Genomic DNA, 22,876 nt, shown 5'->3' with positions numbered 1-22,876 from the left:
TGTAGCTTTCTGGCATGTGATCAGAAAGTGAGTGAAATGCCTGCTAAACACACCTAGCAAGCAAATCAAGCACCTGGCAATGCCAAAGCCATGGTGAACTGTACAGACAAACCAGAGCACCAAACTTCTGACTAGAAAGCTCCAATAAACCTCTCTACACCCCAAACCAAGCTTAGGCAGTCAAGTAGGCTTAGAGGCAGTCCACCAAACAACAAGCAGGAGTCTAGGAAGAAGAGTAAACTTCAAATATTGTGTAGAATAATGCTGAATCAACAGAAGATGATGCAAAGACAACAGAAGTTAATATAAAGGCAACAGAAGATAGTACAACAGCTGGTACAGCAAGTAAATCTTCTATCAGGCCAAGCAAGCACCACAAACACACCTGCAATAATGCAGGAGAATCTAGAGCACAAAGCTCAACAAGAAGAAGAGAAGAACTGAAAAATAGATTCTGATAAGAAATTAGAAGAATATATTGGCAATCTTATAAATACAAATACATGAATTGGCAGAGCAATCACCCAATTCATGAAGATCATGAAGATGGTAAAGAAGTCTATAACTCTGGCCAGAGCCAGCAACTATCTAGTATGGAGCAAAGCCATTCTAAAGATAGTCTGTCAAGTAGATATTGAGAGAATTATTCTGAAAAGGCAAGAGACTTCACTATAATCAGAATGCTTGAAGATTTCACAATACTGGAATATTTAGAACAATTGGCTATACAGTCTAATTAATAGCACAATATCTGTACAAGCCAGAGAATACTTTAAGAAATCAGATAATCTTAGTGCTTACAAACTCTGGAAAGCTGTAAGAACAGTCTTTCAAGAGAGATCTGAGATACAGCAGAAAAGCCTACTTATAGAGTTAGTGAGAATGACATTACAGTCTGCTGGCTCAGAAAGAAATTATATAGAGAAATTTCTAGTAATCTGTGGAGAATTTGAGAGATTAGAGTTCAAACAACTAAACTACACCTTACATAATATCTTGAAGATGAACATTATATTCTGATGGAGAGAGTTCATACAGAACTGATTTAATATGGCATGCCAGAGCAGAATGAATCTACCAGAGAAGAATCTGGAAGATCTACTGAAGAATATCCTCTACTGAATTCTCAAGAAAGACCAGAAGAAAGATGGTAAATCTACAAGATCAAATACAAATGTAACAACAAGCTCAGATCCCCAAAAGTCTTATAAAAATATGAACTCCAAATCCAATTCAGAGAAGAGCTCACTGCAGAACTGGAACTGCTATATTTGTGGCAAACCTGGCTATTTGGCTAAATTTTGCAAATCTAATAAGAATTTGAAGCCTAACAAGTCTAAGAAAGACTCTAAAGACAAAGACAAGAAAACAACTATAATTGCAACAGACAAGATTCATTTAGTTCATGAAGCAGCCTTCTCTATAAAAGAAGTGTGTGAATCTACAGACAAATGAATTCTTGACTCTGAAGCTGAATTTCATGCAATCTCACATACAGATCTAGTTCAAATGGACCCAAAGAGTCATGCAACACAACTGCTTATGGCAAACAGTTCAAAATCAGTCACCAGAGAATTTGGCACAGCCAGTATTCAAACTGACAATGGAGAATTGAGCATGGGGGGAATTAGAATCATGCCTGACTTCCAGGTTAATCTTATAAGCTTTGGGAAGCTTATACAAGACAGCTTTACAGTGAAACAGCTTTATATTGACAGAGAACACATCTTTCTACTAGAATCAGCAGATAAAATGCAGAGCTTTGAAGCTGTGCTTAACAAGAATGATATTCTAGTTCTACAAATGTCTAGAATACATAATTTACTGGCATACATGTTTTCAGTACCTACAAAACTTCTAGAGCCCTGCTATATAACAGCAACTCTAGAGAATAAAGATGACACACTTTTGGTACTAAATCACCTGGCAAAGATGCCAGAAATCAAGAAGAATATGATAGCCAATTGGCACAAACACTGGGGGCATCTTGATGCCCATGATATAGCTATTCTAGCTAGAGATCTGAGAATGGCAATACAAATAAAAGAAGTAAAGAAGCTAGAGTTCTGTAAAATCTGTGCTAAAGCTAAGCAAGCTTGCAATCCATTTGAATCTAGAACATGCTCTATAAAGTCTGGAGCTAAAATTTTTATTGATATTGCAGATAACAGCTATATTCTATCTACAGACTCCAATCCTCTAAGCTACAGCAGAGTGAAGTATTTCCTACTTATAACAGATAATGCCACATAATACAGGTAGATCTACCTCCTGAAGAAGCAGGTAGAAGCTTCAGAAATCCTGAAGAACTGAATTAACATAATTAAAGCATTTACTGAATGAAAGATTAGCACTATACTGTTCAATAAAGCTTCCAAATTGACAAGCCAACAACTGGCTGAATTCTACAGGAGCAAGAGTATACAACAAAAGATTATGTCTCTATATACATCTTAACAAGATGGAATAAGTGAACAAGAAATATAACTTCTTTATGAGCACACAAGAAGTGTACTTATAGACTCAGGACTTTCCAATAAGTTATGGGGTGAAGCTCTTGCCACAGTCTTCATGATAGTAAATCTATTGCCTATCTCAGTGTCTCTATATAGATGCAAGAACATGAAGCTGTTGACACTCTTTGAAGTCTGGACAGGTCACCAATCTTATTACAGATGAGTTTATAGATGGGAATGTAACATCTACATGAAAATTTTGAACCAATTCTTGAAGCTCCAATCTAGATCCAAGAAGATTAAATTTGTAGAATATTGTGACATGCACATCTACAGGCTTTGGGACCCAGAAATGAACAGTATAATGATCTTGCAAGATGTTATATTTGACAAGAAATTGGATCAAATCCCTACAAATTCACTAACCAAAGCTAAATACATTGAACTTCTGGAGGAGTACAATTACATAGATTCATTGAATGGCTGGCAACACAAGCTACTAGCTTATCTTGTGAAGAAGAAGCCAGAAATCATGAAGAAGCTTGCAGACAGCAAATTAGAGGCTTTAGAGCTCATATATCTGGGTGAAGAGCAAGAAATTCTCTTGAATGTAACAGAAGAAGAAGAGACAAATAAAGCTGAGCTTCCAGTGCTCAGCACACATACAGACATATTAAAATCCATTGCTGAAGTCAAATACTCTGAAGAGTGGCTTTATTAAAAGAAGGCTCTAGATGTTAAAGTCTCTAAACTACAAGAGAAAGGCATCTGAATTCTAGTTGAGAAGAAACTCAAAATGCAGATCCTCTCTGGCAAATAGGTATTTAATAGAAAGCTCAACAATACAGGTGGCACAGTATAATTCAAAGCCTGTTGGGTCATATACAGATTTGAACAGCAAGAAGATGTTCACTACAAGAAGATCTATGCAGCAGTTGTCAGTAGATCTACAACAAGAGCCTTCTTTACTATCTTAACAGTCAAGAACTGGAAGATTAGAGTCTTTGACTTTGTGACAGCCTTCCTAAATGACACTCTTCCAGAGGACAAATATGTATACATTCAACTATCCACTGGATTCAAGCACAGGCAGGGTAATCTAGTAGAGCTCTTATGCCAGAAGCTCTACAGATTGAAGCAAGCTGCTAGACTCTGGTATCAAGCAGCTACTGACTATCTGAAATCTCTAGGATTCCAGATCTCTCCATATGATGTGGGCTTTATCACAAGAGAAAACAAATCTATCTAATCCTACACATTAATGACTGCTGTATAATGGGATTCAATGAAGCTAAGATAGAATGGCTCATCAAGAAGCTTCAGAAACACTTCAAGATCAAGAAGGTTATGGAATAGAGCCATTACCTAGACATGCAGGTTCAAAAGCAGCCAAATGAAGACCTTTTTGTGAACCAGGAACAGTATATCAAGAATCTACTAACTGAATATGAAATGGAAGACTGCAAATCTTCCAAAATGCTAATGAAGAAAGAAATAAGCATCAAATTCACACTAGATCAGACTCTCAAAAATGAAGTTGATAAGCAGGCTATGCCTATAAATTACAGGAAAGGCCTGGGCTCTCTACAGTTTCTAGTTACATGTATGAGACTGAATATTGCATTTGCAGTCAATTATCTGGTGAGATTCAACAGCAGGCCCAATAGGAAGAGCTGGATAGTGTTCAAGCAGATTCTATGCTATCTCAAGAGCACAAAATCAAAAGAAATAGTCTTCAAAAGGAATATGGATTCTGAAGGCTTGAAACTGGCAGCCAGTTTGGATTCTGACTGGGCTGGAGCTGACCCTGCATACAAATCCACCAGCAGCTATATTATTACCATGAATGGAGCTCCAATCTCATGGAGATCACAGCACCAGACATCTGTCTTGAAATCTACAACTGAAGCAGAGTATTTGGCAGCTAGTGAAGCTGCTTGTGAACTGGTTTGGATCAACAACCTGTTGATAGATGCTGGGGTAATTAGTGAAGGCTCAGCAAGGCTAAGAAGCTCAAAATTAAGTGTTGACAACAAGGGAGCTGTTGACTTAGCCAAAGCTGAAGCTATAATGTGAAGAGCATGCCATATTAAGATTCAGCATCATATGCTAAGAAACTGGATGCAAAAGGATGAAATCTTGATTGAGCATGTTGGAAGTGATGCAAATAAAGCTGACAGGCTCATGAAGACTCTTGCAATGGATCTCTATGCTCAATTTGTGAGCACAATAGAGGTGATGGGTTAATACAGGAAAATATGGAGGTTTATCAGTAAAGCTGGCAAAAATACTGTATTGTGGTGAATGGAGCTAAGCCTAAAGAAGAAATAAATCTGGATTTTGTAATTAATTTTTATTGTGGATTTGAGAGATTTGGAAGCTTTGGATCTTTGTGGCTCTCACTCACTGCTGGAGCTTGTTGCATGGGGGGGTGTTAGGTAATCCAACTAGCACCTCGCTCACGTGACTCACATAGATTAGCCGAGATTCCCCTTTAGGTAGCTTAGTGAATGACAAGCATACAAGTCCTCCATTACATACAGCAGTTAACTACAGAGTAACATTATTTCAAACCAAGTGACCTCAGCCACCAACCTTATCTACTCTGTGTACTCCGTACTCCATAAATTAACTGATTTGAATTACAAGTACTCCGTACGGAGTACAGGGAACTCGTACAACTATCAACAACAAAAAAAGTATTTTTATTACAACTTACATTATACCAGGGTTAAACCATCTTATTCTTGTATATGTTAATGTACAGAGTAAAGTACAGAGTACTATATACACACACAAATATTAACAAGCTATGGAGTACATCACGGCGCGCCCTGTAACTAGCGGTTAGATGGGGGGGGTTTAGTGTGGGTGATCACCCAGGTTGCTGCCTGGTTACTGCCAAGCTGCCAAATAACCTGTTTGGACCAGGGAGGGTGGGAGGTATATTATATAATCAGTACAGCATGATCAAGATCACCAATTCAGCTCCATCTCAATCCATTCTGTATTATACAGGAGCTTCTGCTTCTGATGAATCTACATTAATTGACATACTCTCTGCAACACTAGACAGCATGGTCACTCCAACTCTGAACAGCCAGTCTGCCCTGATGGTGGAGATGGAGGTATGTGTATGGCATGTACTTGATAGTGCTCTGAATACCTGGTCAAAAAAGACTCAGATGCAGTATAAGTTATGTCAGGAGAAGTAAAGAGTAGATATCTATATTATATGCATTCTCTTGTTAATTCTTGCTCTCTTCTATTCTGTTCTTATACTGTACAAGATATTTGCATTGGCCTGACTGATACTCTTTGACTTCTACTTGCTAGCATTTCTGCTAAATAAAGAGCTTTCAGAATGAAGAGCTGGTGACAGAGCAGAAGCTACTCTGATTTCTGTCTGAATATATAGTTAACTGTTCAGTCAAAAGATTCTGCCATTTCTGCAACTATATAAATAAGAATGGAGAGTCTGTTATGCAAACCCTGAACTAATTATTTATCAAGATCTACAAGACTGTAATTGTTAATCTCTGGAGCTACTAATAGAGCTGTTATACAAACTCTTATCTTTATCCAGTTGGCCAGGCTGTCCAGGCCCTGCTTGAAACTCATTCAAAACAGAAGTATGAACACAAGAAGACAGAGTTTGTAAATTATGATACAGAAATTCTGCTGAATAGATATCATGAGAAGAATATTGTACAGCTGGTTGAATACTGCTGGCAGAGCTGATCAGAGTTCAAAAAAAGCTAGTCAGTAGAGCTATATCTTCATACTGCAGTAGACTTTCTAATAAGCTACAGCATGCTTCTCTGTAATGAATCCTGCTGTACAGCACAGCTGGCTGATCTCTTCACTCTGGAGCTGACAAATAAAGACTTAATCTCTTGCTTTCTCATAATTTTAATCATAAGAAATGGTAAGACTAACTAGATGAACCAGATTAAGTATGCTACAGTAATATGCTATTATAATCTCTTGCTCTGCACTATTGTACAGACAGTCTTTTATCTCTTCTATTAATAAGATATTGTATGAGAGCCATCACTTCAGTTTCATAACTGTCAGAACTGGTACCAGCTGCATCTGATCAAGAGAGATGATGTAAGAAAGTTTCTGTTATATAAGATTCAGCTGAACTGAATTTAATATATCTACAGTAAGACAGAGCTTTCTGGCCTGAAGAAGACTTATACTGAACAAGCTGCTGGAGCCAGACATGCAGAGCAGGTTGGAGTCAGTAAGAGTTAGATTTACTATACTGAAAGATAAAATAATAATGCTCTCAGCCAGTGCTATCTGACTAATATCTTCAGAAAGTTTGTATAGATTATGGCTGGCTTTGACTCTCACATATCTGAGAACTTCTATCTGCCACAGGCTAGAGTGCCTGTATCTGAGTCACTGGAGTGTACTGTCTGGCTCTGAATTAACAACTGGATGTGGTGGTTTGAGTCATATAATATCTAGAACTTCAACTTCTGTCTCCAGAGATCAGAACTAAGAAGATTTTCAAATCAGAGTGATTCTTGAAATCAGTTCAGAAGATTTTCTGCTGTACAGCTGAATAAGAATAATCTGACTGCTCAAGAGTTTCTATATCTACTTTATTATCTCTGTATAATTCTCTTGCAGAACTTTATTATTCTTCAGTCTCTCTTTTCTGACTACTCTCTGTAGACTAGTTCTGTATTCATGAGAGAGAACTATTGTTAGTTTGCAGAGGCAGTCTGAATGACTAACATTCATAAAGAGAAGTTGTATGAAATACAGCTGCAGCAGACAGTACTTATAGTAACAGATCAGCTGTATATTATACAGCAGAATTTAAATGTAGCCTGTAGTTATTTATATACTGTTCTGGAAACAGAACTGTAGAAAATTAATAATTAGTTAGAAGTACTGACCAGTGAACAAATTTCTTTTCTTGTATAAGTATTTTCTGCTAGTTAAAGAATAATGACAGCAGCTGCTGTCTTTAAAGATAAAGATAAAAAGAAAGACAGTAATTCTATAGTATTTAGAGAAGCACAAGCTTCAGTCTGTTTATTAGAGATAGCTCCAGTCTCTGCTAGTGTCTCTGTTCCAGTCACATACCAGCTTTCTCATACAATCACTACAGTTTCAGATCTGTAGCAGAAATAGACAGTTAATCTGGAGAGTGGCTCTTCAGTACAGAGTCTAGATATCTTGTACAGAGCAAAATAACAGCCAGATAATATAAAGAGAATGGTCTACAACAGAAGAAAGATGATTATTGATTATATTAACAGATAAAGATAAAAGAGTGCCAGTAGCAGTGCTGCTGTAAAGAAACTAGAGCTTGTATAACAGTATAAAAAGCTCAGTTTGAACAGATTATTCAGAATACTGTAAGTAAAAAAGAAACTGCTCTAATTCTTATTATAACAAATTTTATTTATTATATTCAGCATGGCCTGTCATACAATAGAAAGATAAAGAAGAAGAGATGCTGAATATATAATAGTAATTTGCTTAGCTTTATCTCTTAGAGCTACTGGTTCTGAATACTGTATAGAAGTATAAATTATATTCAGATGCTGTATACAGAATCTGTATAACTAGACAAGAGCAGTTGAAAAAAATCATAAAGAAAAGAAAGAAAGCAGATAAGTCAGAAAAGAAAGTTCATGCATATTTAGTTTAAAATAATAGAATTGCTCTGAGAGTCATTTTCTGACTTCTCAGACTTCTTAATCTTGTATAGAAAGATCAACAGCAGATCTCCAGAGCAGAGTAGAGAGAAATTAATTTTAACATGAATGGAATTATTTACTGTCCCACTCTCAAGAAGAAGAATTAAGTAAGCAGAAGACAGTTCCAGACTAGCTTTGCTATCTAATATGTGTGAGTGGTTAGCAGCTCTGTACAAACTCAGTTCTCTGTTATTATATCTCACTACAGATTCTGGTCTGCCATGCAGAAAGCAGCAGAATGCATAGTCTAGTTATTTATAGTTTCTGCATGCACTTTTAAAGTGATCATACATATAGCAGCACAATAGAAATAAAGCTATAAGCTTTATTTCTGTGCATCTGTTACAGATACTGCTCCAGTGCAAAGTTCTTCTGCATGACTAGATCAGAATTGCATTAATGTATAACTAGTGGTGCATGTTAATCTGATAGAGAAAGATTTATTCAAGAACAAACTTTATATTTCTTTCTGATTAAGCAAGCAGTTGCTGTAACTAAGAGAAGTAAATGTATGGAATCAGCTGATTCTGTCCAACAAAAAGACAGAATAATTGATTATCAGTTTAGATCTGAATAGTAGCTTCAGCAAGATTCTACTTTATCTGATCAGAGTGAAAGAGAATTCATTAAACAAGTACTCTATATTAACAAGTCAGTATCTTCTTCTTGCATTTCATTAATATACAGGGCTATACAGACATTTTCTTTCTCAGATTTGTAAGAGAGAGAGAAAGAAGAAGTGAGCAGAGATCTTAGTGATAGAGAATATTATAATAATATAAAATTGTGAAATTATTCTGTAAGTCAGTCAGCTTGCTATCATACAATTAATAGATAATAACTAATGCATAATCTGCAGAAAGACTTATAAGAGAAGCAAAGCAATAGTAATAATAAAGACTCTGATGAACAGACTTAGAGTAAAAGAAAGAGAGAAGAGAAGAGAAGAAAAGAGAAGAGAAGAAAGAAAGAAAAAGAAAATCTGTTATCAAGATGATGCTTAATTTACTGTTTACTGATTCTGATACTACCTGCTGTATAATATATTAGTATGATGTATATAAACAAACTAAGCATCAGGACAGCATCATGACTACATCAGATGCTGATACTGAGCAGCACTGCTATATACACACTCTGTTCTGTATGAAATAGAGAATAGTATAATTATACTATATAGGTATCTAGCTATCTACAGAATCTATATTTGCCTGCTCTACAGAATCTTCTCTGAGATCTCCAGCTGCTGATCTGAGCTATTACAGATGGTTACTTGATTATCTGGTGGGTGCACTCTGATACTGCTGTTCCAGTCATACAGCACTGTCTGAAAGATCTCTGTAATAAAGAACTCTTACTGGTCCAAATGACTGACTCAGCACTATCTTCTGTACCAGCTAGTATGCAACTGCCAAGATAACCATATGACATCAACCCCTCAGAAAACCTGGTTATTTTTGTGGTCTTGCTGACTAACTCCCTGTCTAACCAGGTTACATAGGGCGCCTGGGTAGTAACCCGCCGCAACCTGCCACCCAGCTAACTATGGCTGACCGGGAAGGCTGACTAATCAGAGACCTCAACGCCGCTAAATAGGAGAAAAACTACCCCATACCATCAAGACTTAATTTTTGAAATATCTCCACAACCACCTATCTATCCAGCTCACACAGTGGCTTAATCTGCTCATCAGAGCTCTAGGTATCACCCAATATCAAGAAAGTATGGCAAGCAGCCAAACCACATCTTGGGTGGGCCTCCAGCCCCAGAACATCTTCAACCATGTAACCTAAATGTAAGTACTCCGTACGGAGTACTCCATAGTGGAGTGAATAATAGGAATCTTGGCTAGTTAATACCAATGGCAACACTAGGATGTTTACATAACCCTTTATGCTTTGATACTGTTCACACTTGGCAGCCGTGTGTTCGCAAACCTCAGTTGTTATTGCAAGGTGATCATCCCTTGTTTAGACGGGATGAGCACTTACTTCTTCTTGAATTCAAGTTTAGCAGGGCCGCTTTGTACGTAATATCAATTTGTAGTTAGGTTTCCTCCAGGGTTAGCATGAGCACATGAAAAGTACAGAGTAACTAAGTTATGGATTCTCATCATCCTAGGCGGCCAAGTTGGACGATACCTTCTGATCACATGACTGCCAAAAGCTACCATACCGGAAAAATGAGCTTTTCAGGCAACTGTCAGAAAATGTTTATCTGACACAACCTATTGAACCACAGGTCACAAGCTTGAAACTGTAGATCAACCATATATTTATAATGCATGTATAAAGGGTCCAAAACATATAAAATTTGGAATATATATATTTTTAAACTTGAGGGTTTTGAACCTGATTCAGAAGCTTTTTAATTACTAGAAACTAACTAAGTATTATAAACCATCTGCATAATCTGAATTATAATGAATTTTTTTTTTTTTTTAAATTTCAGGAGCCTCCTCACCAGTTGAAGTCTCTGGTTTAGGGACAGAACATAAGATCAGTGCAAAAGAATTATCAAAATAAGCTTATTCAGACTGCCTGATTATACTTTCAAGCAAATCAGCTTCAGTATCTTCAGTTAGAGACAGGCCTGATACAGATATATTTAGCTATAACTGAATAAAGAGAAAAGATGTAATTGAAGTGAGAGAGAAGAAGAGAGAAGCAGATGCAGCAGAGAGTAGAATAGCAGTAAATTAATTTATTTTAGTTACTAATTTGTAGATGATTTCTTCTGTCTTTTACTTTTTCTATCATTAAATATTAAAGTCAGTTTAATTTATTCTGATATTGCATCAAGTATACTGACTGCAGAAGATAAACAACTAGACTTTCAGTTCTGATAAATGTTAATTAAGATTCTTTTAATATTCTATATATATAACTATATTAGTATAAGTTGAATGTATAATCTTTAATCAGTTCAATCTATCTTAATAAAGCAGAATGTATGCTCTACAAGCTCTTTTTATTTAACTTGAATAAACACAAGCTTTTTTAATACTGTTAAAGTAGCAGCACTAACTTCAGTATTAAAGAGAGAAAAAGAGAAAGATTTATCAGTTTAGACTAACAGAAGTGCTATTTTAGCAAGTAATTCACTAAGATTAGTAATCTGTTTCATCATACTGGCTTTTAATTTCTCTTGAAGTGTTGCATTCTTAAGTCTGAAAAAATTATTATAATCAGATAGTAATACTGCTACTTTCTTCTGCAGCTCTAAAGAAATAGAAGTACAGGCTTTTTTATCTTTTGTATAATTAATGCAGATCTTTATAGTTTCTTGCTTGCAGAAACAAGACTTTTTAATATATATTATATAAATGAACATTAAATAATAGCTACAAAGTGTATTATTTATTATAGCAGGCTTTTCTTTAATAGTTAAGAGCTTTGACTCTGGCTTCTTCTTTATAAATATTAAGGAGTACTCATTCTGAACTGCTGCCAATTTATATATTTGCAGAGTTATTTTTTGCTATTTTTGTATATATTATTCTTCAGTTTGCTGTAGTTTCTTATTTCATTCTGAAATTCATCACTTATCTTAATATTGAAACAAAGAGAGAGAGACAACAAGAAATATAATAAGCTTAAGAGAAGAAAGAAAAGAAAAGAAAAGAAAAAGAGAGAGATTTTATATAAAAAGAGATTATTATATCTAGTATATTTACTTCATTATTTTGAATTTCCTAATCAGAACATGTCTATTTATACATTACTAAATACTAACTTATTTTGCTTAGAGCTTCTACAGCTGATTACAGTAAATGATAAAGAGATATATATTAAATATAGCAAAATTTAACTCTTGCAAGCATTGATATAATAGAGTATTATATTGAAGTCTAGATATTAAACCTCAAAATCTATTTTAAAGCACAAACTAACAGCTAATTTTAATCTGAGAAGGCATGACTCCTTTTTATGTATTTAATTAGAATCTGCATCTCTTTCAGAACATGTGACTAGTTGCAGCTGGCACAGATCTCTTTAAACAAACAGATTAATTTATTGCAGTTTCAAAATAATTCTCTGTAATATTCTGTAAAGAATTTCAATTCTTCTTGTCTGAATCATCATTCTCTAGCTTCTGTAGAGCTTGCACTGCCTGAGCCAGACATAAATCAGATTCTCTGAACAGTATATTAGATATTAACTGGACTGCATTCAGAATTTCTGGTAAAGTCTTAATATAAACAGTTTTTAGCTTTCTTGGTTAGATCTTCTGTTGGGTAAAGTTGTCTGAATTAATATCTCTCAGTTCTGGTTTCTATATCAAGCAGTTCTAGAGCTTGAGTACAGAATTCCAGATGTAAATTAATGAGATAAATATATTCTGTTTCAGACTGTTGTTATCAAGATACAGCTTTATGTATGCTGTTAAATTTGTATACATCTTTATTATCATAACTGTCAGAGCAGAAATCATGACAATTAAGATTTATTATTAACTTATGTTTAAAATACTATTTCTCTTGTGGAGCTAACTTCTTAAAATTAATATATAGCTTGATCCAGTAAAAGACTTTACAGAATTAATCTTACTTGAACAATCAGACAAAATAGCTGATCAGCTTTTATTAATCAGTTATTTCATAAAGTCTGAAATCAGAATTCTTAGTTAAGCTGAGTTTAATATATTTTCTGACATAATTCTGCAAATAAGATTAGTTTATATCATAACTAGAAGTTTAGAAATGTTGTTTCAATCTTCAAGCTACTCAAGATCTTATATTTTCAATCTTTACAGAGATCTGACATGTATCTGAAAAGTTTATAAAAATATAAGTTGTTTCTGACTTTCCAGTTCTCAAGACTTAGCATCTTCTGAATAGTATTAGAAATCAGATCAGTATTTAATATCAATATATAGATTTATTATATCTGATTTTATATCTTGTACTCCATCACTCAAATTTGCTTTTCAATCTCTATATAATTAGAGAATGTTTCAGTTCAGATACTTGTATTCAAACTAAATAATGCTTCTTAAGTCTTTAGCATGTTATGTAATTAAGTTTATGAAAAGATGTAAGCTGTTTTTTTTAATGCTGGCATGCTCTGTATCTTCCACATTTTGGCTATTGAATTGCTATTAAGAATGAATGAAAGTGAATGCTTGAATTTTAAAGAGATTTACTATCTATTATATAATTAACTTGAAGTATATTTAATTGCTCAAGTTGCTATTCAGATCTGTATTCATATTCTTCTATATTCTAAAATTCAATGCTGCTAAGTAATTAATTTCTTTGAAATAGACTGATCATTCAGAAGAATGCAGATTATTACTAATCTTGCATTTCTTAAAGTTAATTACAAATCTAGATAATGAGAATATTACAGTTAATCTGTAGCACAGTTAATACATTTTACAGCTGCTCTAATATTTAACTTTGCTATAATATATTCAATTCTCTAATTAAACAGCAATTTTCTTTCTAATTTCTATATACTTTATTTTAAAGAAATTCTGCAGCAACTCTTACTGTTTCTGCAACTTGAAACTTAATTACTGTAAAAACTGGTGTATAAATCTCAAGCAAACATGTGAGATCTGAGATACTTGAGATGCATAGAGAACTATATATTTTAGAGAAGGCAACTTTATTTATTATTTCTAGTCTTACAGTTTTAAAGATGCAGACAGCCTGTCTATTTATTACAGGAATTACAAGATTGCAATTGTGTTTTATCTTTAGTAGAATCTGATATTCAGCTGAATAATTAAACTAAGAAGTTAGAATTAAGTGTAAGATCTTGAATTCTCTGTCAGCCTGCATCATTCTAATTATTATATATAGAATACAGCAAGTCTTTTAGATGTTTTTAATGCTTTATTCAACACTTTATCCAACACTTATTCTGAACCAGAAGATATCAGAGTGCAGAAGATTATACAAGAAGCAGTAGCAGCTCTACTTATAAAATCAGTTAATAATAATAAATCACAACAGTATAAAAAGCCTGAATCTGAATTCTGATTACAGACTATATTACATTCAGTACATCTGGTTAATAATGAAGATTCCAATTTTTATTTATAACTAGAGAATTTATTAGATGACCAGTCAGCTGAGATCTACATTCTGACTATAATGAATGATCCATCAGAGATTCTAGTCTATATACATGCAGAGCTTGATGAAATGCTGGATTACTTCATGCTTGCTTTAGAATTATAGTGTAAAAAATTGAGAATATCTTGCCAACACTACAAGATATTACAGGAAGTCTTACAGATTTCTAAAAATATCAGTACACTGAGATCTCTACTATTAGAGCTAAGCATGTTAAAGAAAAAATGCAGAGCTTAATTTTCTATGCTTTCTATCTGACAGACATCCATACTAGCTGTTTTATTGAAAATGTTAACTCTTTTATCTGCTGAGAAGTAACTAATACAGATCTCTTTCACATTTAATTTATTCTTTCAGAATTCTGTAGCTCTTTTGTTATTACTGGCAAGATCTTCTGTATTTTGCAAGAAGATATATATTGATATAACTGATCTAGTTAACAATCTGACTGAATTGTTATAATTATAGAGCTGGAGAAGCTTTATTAGATGTTTGTCAGGTGACTTTGCATAATATTCTGATAAAACATCAGTCTTTTCTTCTGATTTTATTCATTTCAGATGCAACAATACTGCATGTAAGTACACTTGAAATGAACAAGAAATTCATATTAGAAGAATTTAATTTGTGGGTTGGAATTAGAGACTGGCCTGCATAAAATTCAGTAAAATTGTTCTTATTATCCAGTACACTATTACTGCTAACAGCTTTAATAAAAGAATTCATTTGCTGAGATCTCTGCTTTACTCAAACAAGCTGCTCTTACTGGAAGATCAGGAAACTTATATTATATATAAAGATAACATTCTAGTTCAACTGAATATTCATCTTGACTACATCTTTAATGAATTAGATAGCTACAAACTCTCAGAAACAAATGAGTTCTTTATATAGCAAGTAATAAATATAATTTACCACACATTATCTGTACAAGAGCTCTGACTTAGCACTCTGCTCTGAAGTGAACTGGAAATTACAGCATATGAAAAAGATATGCTGATCAAGATGCTCTGTCCAGATGACTTTATCAAGAGAACTATATTTATTTTCTTTCTGCTGTTTATTGATAGATTCAGTTTATATTAGAACATGTATCAAAATATAACTGGCTTTTATATGATCTCTGCAGAACTTAATGATTCTGAAAGAAGATAATAAAACAATGTATATATAATTACTCTTGAGTCTCATACTATAAATCTTTCTGATATTGTAGAGGTATTGGCTCCTGATTTACAAGTAGTTGAAAGAGAATTTAACATTATAATAACTGGTAAAGAAACTGTCAGAATCATTACTTCTTGTATTACTTATCTTAATGATATTCTGCAGCAAAATAACAATACTAAAATTAAATACTCTACTACAACAGTCTTCTGTCAGAGCTGTACTATCTCTGATGCAGAGAGATTTAATATGAATTTTGACTTGATAAAATACAGCTGATATTATTACCAGCTACTCAATTTACAGGCCAAAATTAAGATAAAGCAAACTGTTCACAAGCAAGAAGTACTGTAGAAGATTTATAGATTAATTAAGAAAAGTTCTTCAGTTTTAAAGATCTGTCTGATACTAAATCTGGTGATATTTTTTCTCTCTGATCTTTATTATAGTGAATTTTTGAGTCTGTTCAAAATTGCACATACATTATTGATATTATATATATTAATATCTGAGGGGCAGAAGAAATACTGCTAAACTCTACAGAGATTTTTATTTTAGAGATGCTGAATTCAACTGCAGTTTCTAATTACTTATTTGTAAGAATCATATATGTAAATCAGTGTGACAATAAATCTATAGAAGAAATTGTACATAGAAAAGAGTATGTGAGGTAAGAGATCTAGTATTGACAGCTATATATAACTTGTAAACAAGATTGCTACTGACTTCTAACAAGAAATTTGTGCAGTGGCAGTCTTTTATATGTGCTTGTAAGTATATAACTTAGTATCTTGCAAGAACACATGTACTTTCAACAGCTTGTGAGCTGAGACTCTGAACTCTTACAGATGTTATTTGTCTGTATAAGAGGTTTACAAACAAATTCTTACAGATTCTTCTCTTTTATAAGTCTTGATCTCTCAAGACAGCTGTCTCATTAAAAATCTTCATAAGTAGAAAAACAAAACCTCTTGAGAAAAATAAAAATTTCCTTATAAGAAAAAGAGTACAGTCTTACTAGAGATGTAATATCAACACAACTCTAATAATACAACACAATATAATAATACAATAGAGTTCAATAATATAATAATATGTAGAGAGTCTCTATTGTTCTTACTAGCTTCATATTATTATTAGATAATAAACACTAGCTTAAGAGAGAGCTTTCTCTTGCTTTCTCTTTCTATTCTTTTCTTTTCTTTCTTCTCTAGTTTATATTATCATTACTCAGATAAGTGAACTCTTCAAGCACTGCTTTGCATAGAAGATAGGCTTGTGGAAGATCTCTGATATTTGAAAGAAAACTATAACTACATCTTAACATTTTACTCATCTGACTGCAAGATCACAAGTTAGTGAGTTCACTTCTGGTTATGTCTTTGCTTCACATAATTATAAGATTTTGCCTTCATGTGGAGTTTGGTTTGCAGAGATACTGATGCTTACTAGAAGCTGCTGGTTTACTCTCTTTCTCTCTTCTCTTTCATGACTGATCTTCTCTCTTCTTTCTTAGAAGAATCTCCACCTCTCTCTTTACAGAAGATATTAGGCCTTCAGTAAGTAGTTCTGAGAGATTAAGAAGTGCTTACAACTGACAGTTCTAGAGTATTATTACTTCTCTCTCTTTCTCTTCTCCATCAGTTATTACTACTTTCTTCCTGCTAGCTCAAGCTGTAAGTGCTTCTCACAAGCTGATATTGATTTGCATGCTGATAAAGTTAAAGTCCTGCTGCTCTGTCTTTCTCTTCTGCAGTTGTTGTACTGGCTCCAGCCAGAAATATAAGTATTTTCTATTACATTTTAGTTTGTGGCTAACTCTCTTTAGATTATTGTTGCTGTTTCTCCTGCTTCAGCAGAATTTATAGATGCTATAATTCTGCAGAGTGTCTGAAATCATCCAGTACCTCTTCTGCAAGATCAACAATAGTGATTTCAGACCATCTTCACTCAAATATCACCAGCTACTACTTTTGCTAGTACTTCATGAGCTAATCTGGTAGTTCTTCCAGGTCTTTCATCCCATACTGGAGCACAAGCTTTGTCTGCTCACAAAAGAGCATGGTGTCACAAGTCTATTCAAAAACCTGTACTTATTGCTGGTTTAAATAATTTAAACTAGTTGACTATCTGTATCCAGCTCTGCAAGAGTATTCTCATGACTCAAGCTGGAGTCCAGCTGCCACCAGAACAGAAGTGCTCTGCCTGCAAGAGAGCTTAGTAAGACTATAATAATATAGTCTTTACAGAGTGCATCTCCATGAACTTGAATCAAAAATATAATAACTGTTTATACTATAAGCACCTTGCTTGCTCTTTCCAGTAGTAAGATTATAGATAGTTGTTATAAAGTTTTGCAGAAGAAAGCTGGAGACTCTTATATAGTCTTTAGATAGTTCTTTTGAAATCAATTTAATTTGATTTAACTATATCTTTTCTCTCTCTAATTCATTTTCTAGTTTCACTATCTTCATGCATCTCTTTTGCAAACCTGGCTTGTTCAGATTTCTACTATAAAATTGTTGGAGTAGCTTTCTCAGTAAACAGACATTACTTGTGGAAATTCATGTCTTGTTCTTCTTATCATTATAATCTTCTTAATATACTCTGTACCACAGCTTGTGACTCTCTCTCTTTAAGTCAATTATCTTACAGATCTGATACTTCTTTTCATTTTTGTCTGTCTTATAAACTTTATAATAAGATGAGCTATTGATTTCTTTGCAGGTCTTGTGCTTACAGAGCAGGAATATATAAAAGATATTATGAGTTTGCAGATCTGGAGACAGCTCTAGTCTGTAGACTTGTAAGTCTATATTCTCTACAATTCTACAAGGCCCATACCTCAACAAATCCAATTTTTTATTAGACTGTATGATCTTAATATTATGAAGATCAAGTCACATCTTGTCTCTTATCTGGAAAGTCTTTGCAGTATGCTTCTGGTTATAATACTTCTTCTGATAGACTTGTGTCTTCATGAGTGATTTCTTGACCTTCTTATAAAGCAATCTCATTACCTCTGTCTGATTCTTTAAATTCTTGCACATATAGCTATACTTATCAGAGTCCAATAAATCTGTTTGTGGATTCAACTCATATATCAGCTAAAAAGATAATTTTTGTATGGAGATCTGCTGTAAGTTATTGTATGCAAACTCTGTCATTGGCAACCACATCATTCAGTTATCTTGATTATAACTGATATAGCTTCACAGGTACTGCTCTAGCATACTATTCAGTCTCTCAGTTTGACTATCAGTTTGCAGGTGGAACACCATGCTCATTGCTCTTATAATCTTCAAGATATGAGTTAAATTACTTTAAAATTCACTCACAAACAGAGATTCTTGATCTGTTACTATGCTTGCAGATAATCTATATAATCTCACTATCTTGCAAATGAAGAGATGAGCTAATTCCTCTGATATTAGCTTCTTTGTTGTAGGAATAAAGTGAGCTATCTTTGTGAGCCAGTTCACTACAACCAGAATACAGTCAAATTGCATCTTCTCAAAATTCAGACTTGTGAAGAGATCTGTAATAACATTCATACTAATAGATTTTCAAGAGCAATTTAAAATTAATAAGAGTGATAGTTCTTCTTGAAGTTTTCTGTGAACTCTTCTTGAGTTCTGGCAGATTCTACAGGCTTTGCAACACTTCTTCACCAGTTCTCTTATTCTTGACTAAAAGTATTTGTGAGCTATAAGCTTATATATTCTTGCTGTAGCAAAATGCTCTGCAAGAGGTAGATTATAATGATATCTGATCAGCTTTATTCACAAGATCTTATTCTGAGAAATATACATGCAATTATCTCTATAGAGAATGCTCTTCTTCTCTTTTCACATCATAAATTTCTTTATATCCATCTTAATGTCTTTGTGAACTTCAGCTGCATAGTTGTCACTTTGCAGTAGGTTTAGCAATAATGCCAACAGATTAGAGCTGCTCTTCTTATAAGAATTCTTCTTGTGAACCAGATCTTTAATCTTCTGAATCTGTATTGTAATCTTCTTCACTTTACACATGTCTTTCAAGACAATCTTTGTGAGTAGTTTGTTGATTGTAATCCAAAGCTTTGTGAAGATAAGTTACATATTCTTATCTTCTCTCTTCTCTCTCTGATTAGGAGAAACTTGAGCTATCAGTCTTAACTTTTCTGTAGTCTTTTGCTTTTTTGTAAGCATCACTCTCAGTTAATTTACAGTCTTGTGATTCTCTATATCATTCAGACCAGTCTTCTTGGCATAATCAGATCTTTATGAGAGTCCATCTGCTGGATTCTTGATTTCTTTCATATAATCAACTGTAAACCAAAAGACTGTCAGTCTTTGTGTCCAGTGGACCTGTCTTCACAAGAGATCTTGAGCAGTCTGGAAATAGTGCAAGCTATTATGATTTGTGAGAACTTGAACTGATGTTCACAAGTCTTCCAACCAGCAGCACTAATATTTAAATAACTCCACAATTGTAAGCAGTTCTTGATCATGAATGCTATAGTTTATCTTCACAGGTTGCATCTTTCATAAATAAAATCTAACTGAAACTCAAATGCCATTCTTTGCCAGCTGTAATAAAATACCATACATTACAAAGCCAGATACATCTGTTTTCAGTCTGATCTTCTGTTCCATATTAAAATAATGAAGCATAACAGCTTCTGTAAATGCTCTTTTTAGATTTATAAAGACTTTGTGATCTTTCTTAGTCATGAAAGTGTTGATCTCTCTTCTCATCTCTCTTCATGTGTATCTGCTTAGCTTTGCTTCTCCTCTCTTTAGGAGAGCAGTCAGGCCACAGACTATCTTAGAAAATCTTGAGATGAAGCATCTGTAAAAGTTTACAAATTCTAAAAAGATCTGAATCTCTTTCTTACTAGTTGGCTCTGGCCAGTCAAGAATAGTGTTCATATGACTTTTCTCCATAAGAACACTCTCTGGTGTTATAATATACTCAAGATAGTCAATCTTGTAAGTATTGAACTTGCACTTTGCCAGCTTGCAATAAAGACCTGTATTCTTGAGTATCTTAAGTATCAATTTCATATGCTTCTCATGATCTTTCTCATGAGTCAAGTACACAACCACATTATCAAGATAAATCATCACAAACACATTCAGATATTTGCTAAGTGCCTTTACAATATATAATTAAAAGCCTGCTGGTGCATTCACAAGTTTAAAAGATACTATCAAGTACTTAAATAGTCTTTGTGGAGTCTGAAATACAGTCTTTCACTCATTCTTTTTGTGAATTCTCAATCTATAATAGGTATTCTTGACATTCAACTGAGTGAATATTACAGCTTCCACAAGCTTATACAACACATCTTCAATCAGTAGTAGAGAATATCTATTCTTGACTGTTTTTGAATTCAGGTTGTGATAGTTCACACACATTCTTAGTCTACTGTTCTTCTTGAATGTAAACAGAATAGGTGCTTCTGCAGATAACTTGAAAGAGCAGATGAATTTATAAGTTAGTGCACTGCTCAGATATTTATAAAGAGTCTCTTGTTCAGCTTGTGAAAGTCTGTATGTTTTTTTAAATTCTGGCTGCTTCTCCAGCTCAAGATCTATAGCTAAATTATCTTTATAATGTGGTGACAGCTCTTAAGCTCTCTTGTTACTAAATACTTCTGTAAGTTCATGGTAGACTTCTGGTATCTGGAGATCTAAATCTGCTGTCACCACCTGTTCTGATTTGTGAAGAGTTATTATATAGATGAGCTTCTCTCCCTTCACTAGCTTCAAGAGATTAACTGGTTTAACCTTCACAAGCAGGTTATAATATACAGTTTGGAACTCTAGTCTTAGTTTGAAATATATCTTGAGATTGTATTGCTGCAGCCAGCTCAAACCCACTAGCATCTCATCTTTTATGTTTATGACTATCACTTGTTCATGAAACAACTGCCAGTTTCTCTGAAAGTTACAGACTTTAAAGAATATATTCACAATCTCTTCTGTAAGAGTGATATTCTCATAATCTATAGCAGTTTTAATCTCTATAGATATCTTGTGCACCTCTAGTGCTAGCTTCACAGTCAATCACAAACTAATTACTAGAGATTGACAACCAGAGTCTATTAGTACTGACCAGATGATACTTCTGTTAGTTAGGCTTCACACATCTAGAACAATAGAAGGGAGAGCAAGAAGACTTTTCTTGAACAACTTCATTATATTAATTCTATCTACTTGCAGCCCCTCAATTTTCTATTTGCTACTCTTCTTCTTGAGACAGTCTTTTACAAGATACTTCTTTTGATTACACTTAAAGCACTTCTCTTCTTTTCTTAAAGCTTTGTGATTCTTGATAAGATCTTTCTTCATCTTCTGAGCAGGTCTCTGAAGTTGACTTCTTTTATTTGTTTGTAGTCTTAAGTCATCAGTTTTCATATCTCTATAAGTACTTTCAACTGAATTAGTAGACTTTGTGTGTGAGGCATTCTTTTCAAGAGCTGCTGTCATACTTGATTGAAGTTAGATAGTCAGTACTACTATCTCATCAATATCATCTGGTATTTCCAGCTGTTCATCTAGTTTAGCTTGCATGAGCTTATTCAAGTTCTCTATATATAGATTCTTCTTTATTTTTTCAAAGCTTTCAAATTCTTCATCAATTTCTGTTACAAGCTCTAGAAATTATTAGCAGTAGACTTGATCAGTTTCATTCAAACTCTTGTGAAGATTGAAGATTACTCATTAAAAGTTTCATATATAGTTTGCTGGATCTTCTAGTCTTGTGTGTAGAAATTTCTTGAGACTATCTCAGTTACTCTTTAATAAGTTATTTTTGTGGTAAATCTTTCAGAGATCTTTTTTAATATAATCAAGTTCTGTAAGAGCATATGTGAGGGTTTTCTCATTATCTAATTTGCTTGTGTTGTGAGTGAATTTAATACTGGAGATGAACTACTAATATTTTGTATAGAAGCCAGTCTGATAGAGCTTTATATGTTGTGGTGGTCTCAAGACTAACAGACACTTTACAGATATTGAATTGGAGATAACTATATTAAGAGATTCACTTTGCAAGTGCTTTTGAGTGATCTGGAGAGTATTTAACTTTTCTTGCTATTTTATCATTCTCTTTAGTAGTTTGGTTTTCTCACAAAGTTGTTAGATTTCATCTCTTGATGCTAAGATAGACTCTCTCTCTGAGATTATAATACTAGTTTCAGTTTCATTCATGATTGAGAGAGCTGAAATAGTTTCAAGATTTGTCATCTTCTTGTAAACTTGAGTTTGTTCTTCAGATAGGTTTTCTGCTGGTGTTCCAGGTTTGCAAGCTTCAGAAGATTGACTTTTTCATGTTGATATCATTATCAGATATCATCAAAAAAGAGTGGCAAAATATGAGAATTGTACATGTAGATTAGTGTAACAATAAATCTATAGAAGGAATTGTATATAGAAAAGAGTACACAAGAT

At 33.7% G+C, this 22,876-nt stretch overlaps 1 protein-coding gene across 1 annotated transcript; it reads left to right on the top strand.

Moving 5' to 3' along the window:
• Positions 1 to 5,422: 5,422 nt before the first annotated feature.
• On the top strand, positions 5,423 to 6,197 carry CIMG_12720 (uncharacterized protein; the record flags this gene model as incomplete). Its single annotated transcript, XM_001248320.2, has 3 exons — positions 5,423 to 5,584; positions 5,811 to 5,831; positions 6,012 to 6,197. 3 exons carry the CDS (start codon positions 5,423 to 5,425, stop codon positions 6,195 to 6,197), a joined length of 369 nt encoding a protein of 122 aa, XP_001248321.2.
• Positions 6,198 to 22,876: the final 16,679 nt, after the last annotated feature.

Source organism: Coccidioides immitis (genome assembly GCF_000149335.2).
Source record: "Coccidioides immitis RS genomic scaffold supercont3.1, whole genome shotgun sequence".
NCBI classification, from domain to species: domain Eukaryota; kingdom Fungi; phylum Ascomycota; class Eurotiomycetes; order Onygenales; family Onygenaceae; genus Coccidioides; species Coccidioides immitis.
Note: the sequence above shows the minus strand (reverse complement) of the source record. Positions and strands in the feature narration are given on the sequence as shown.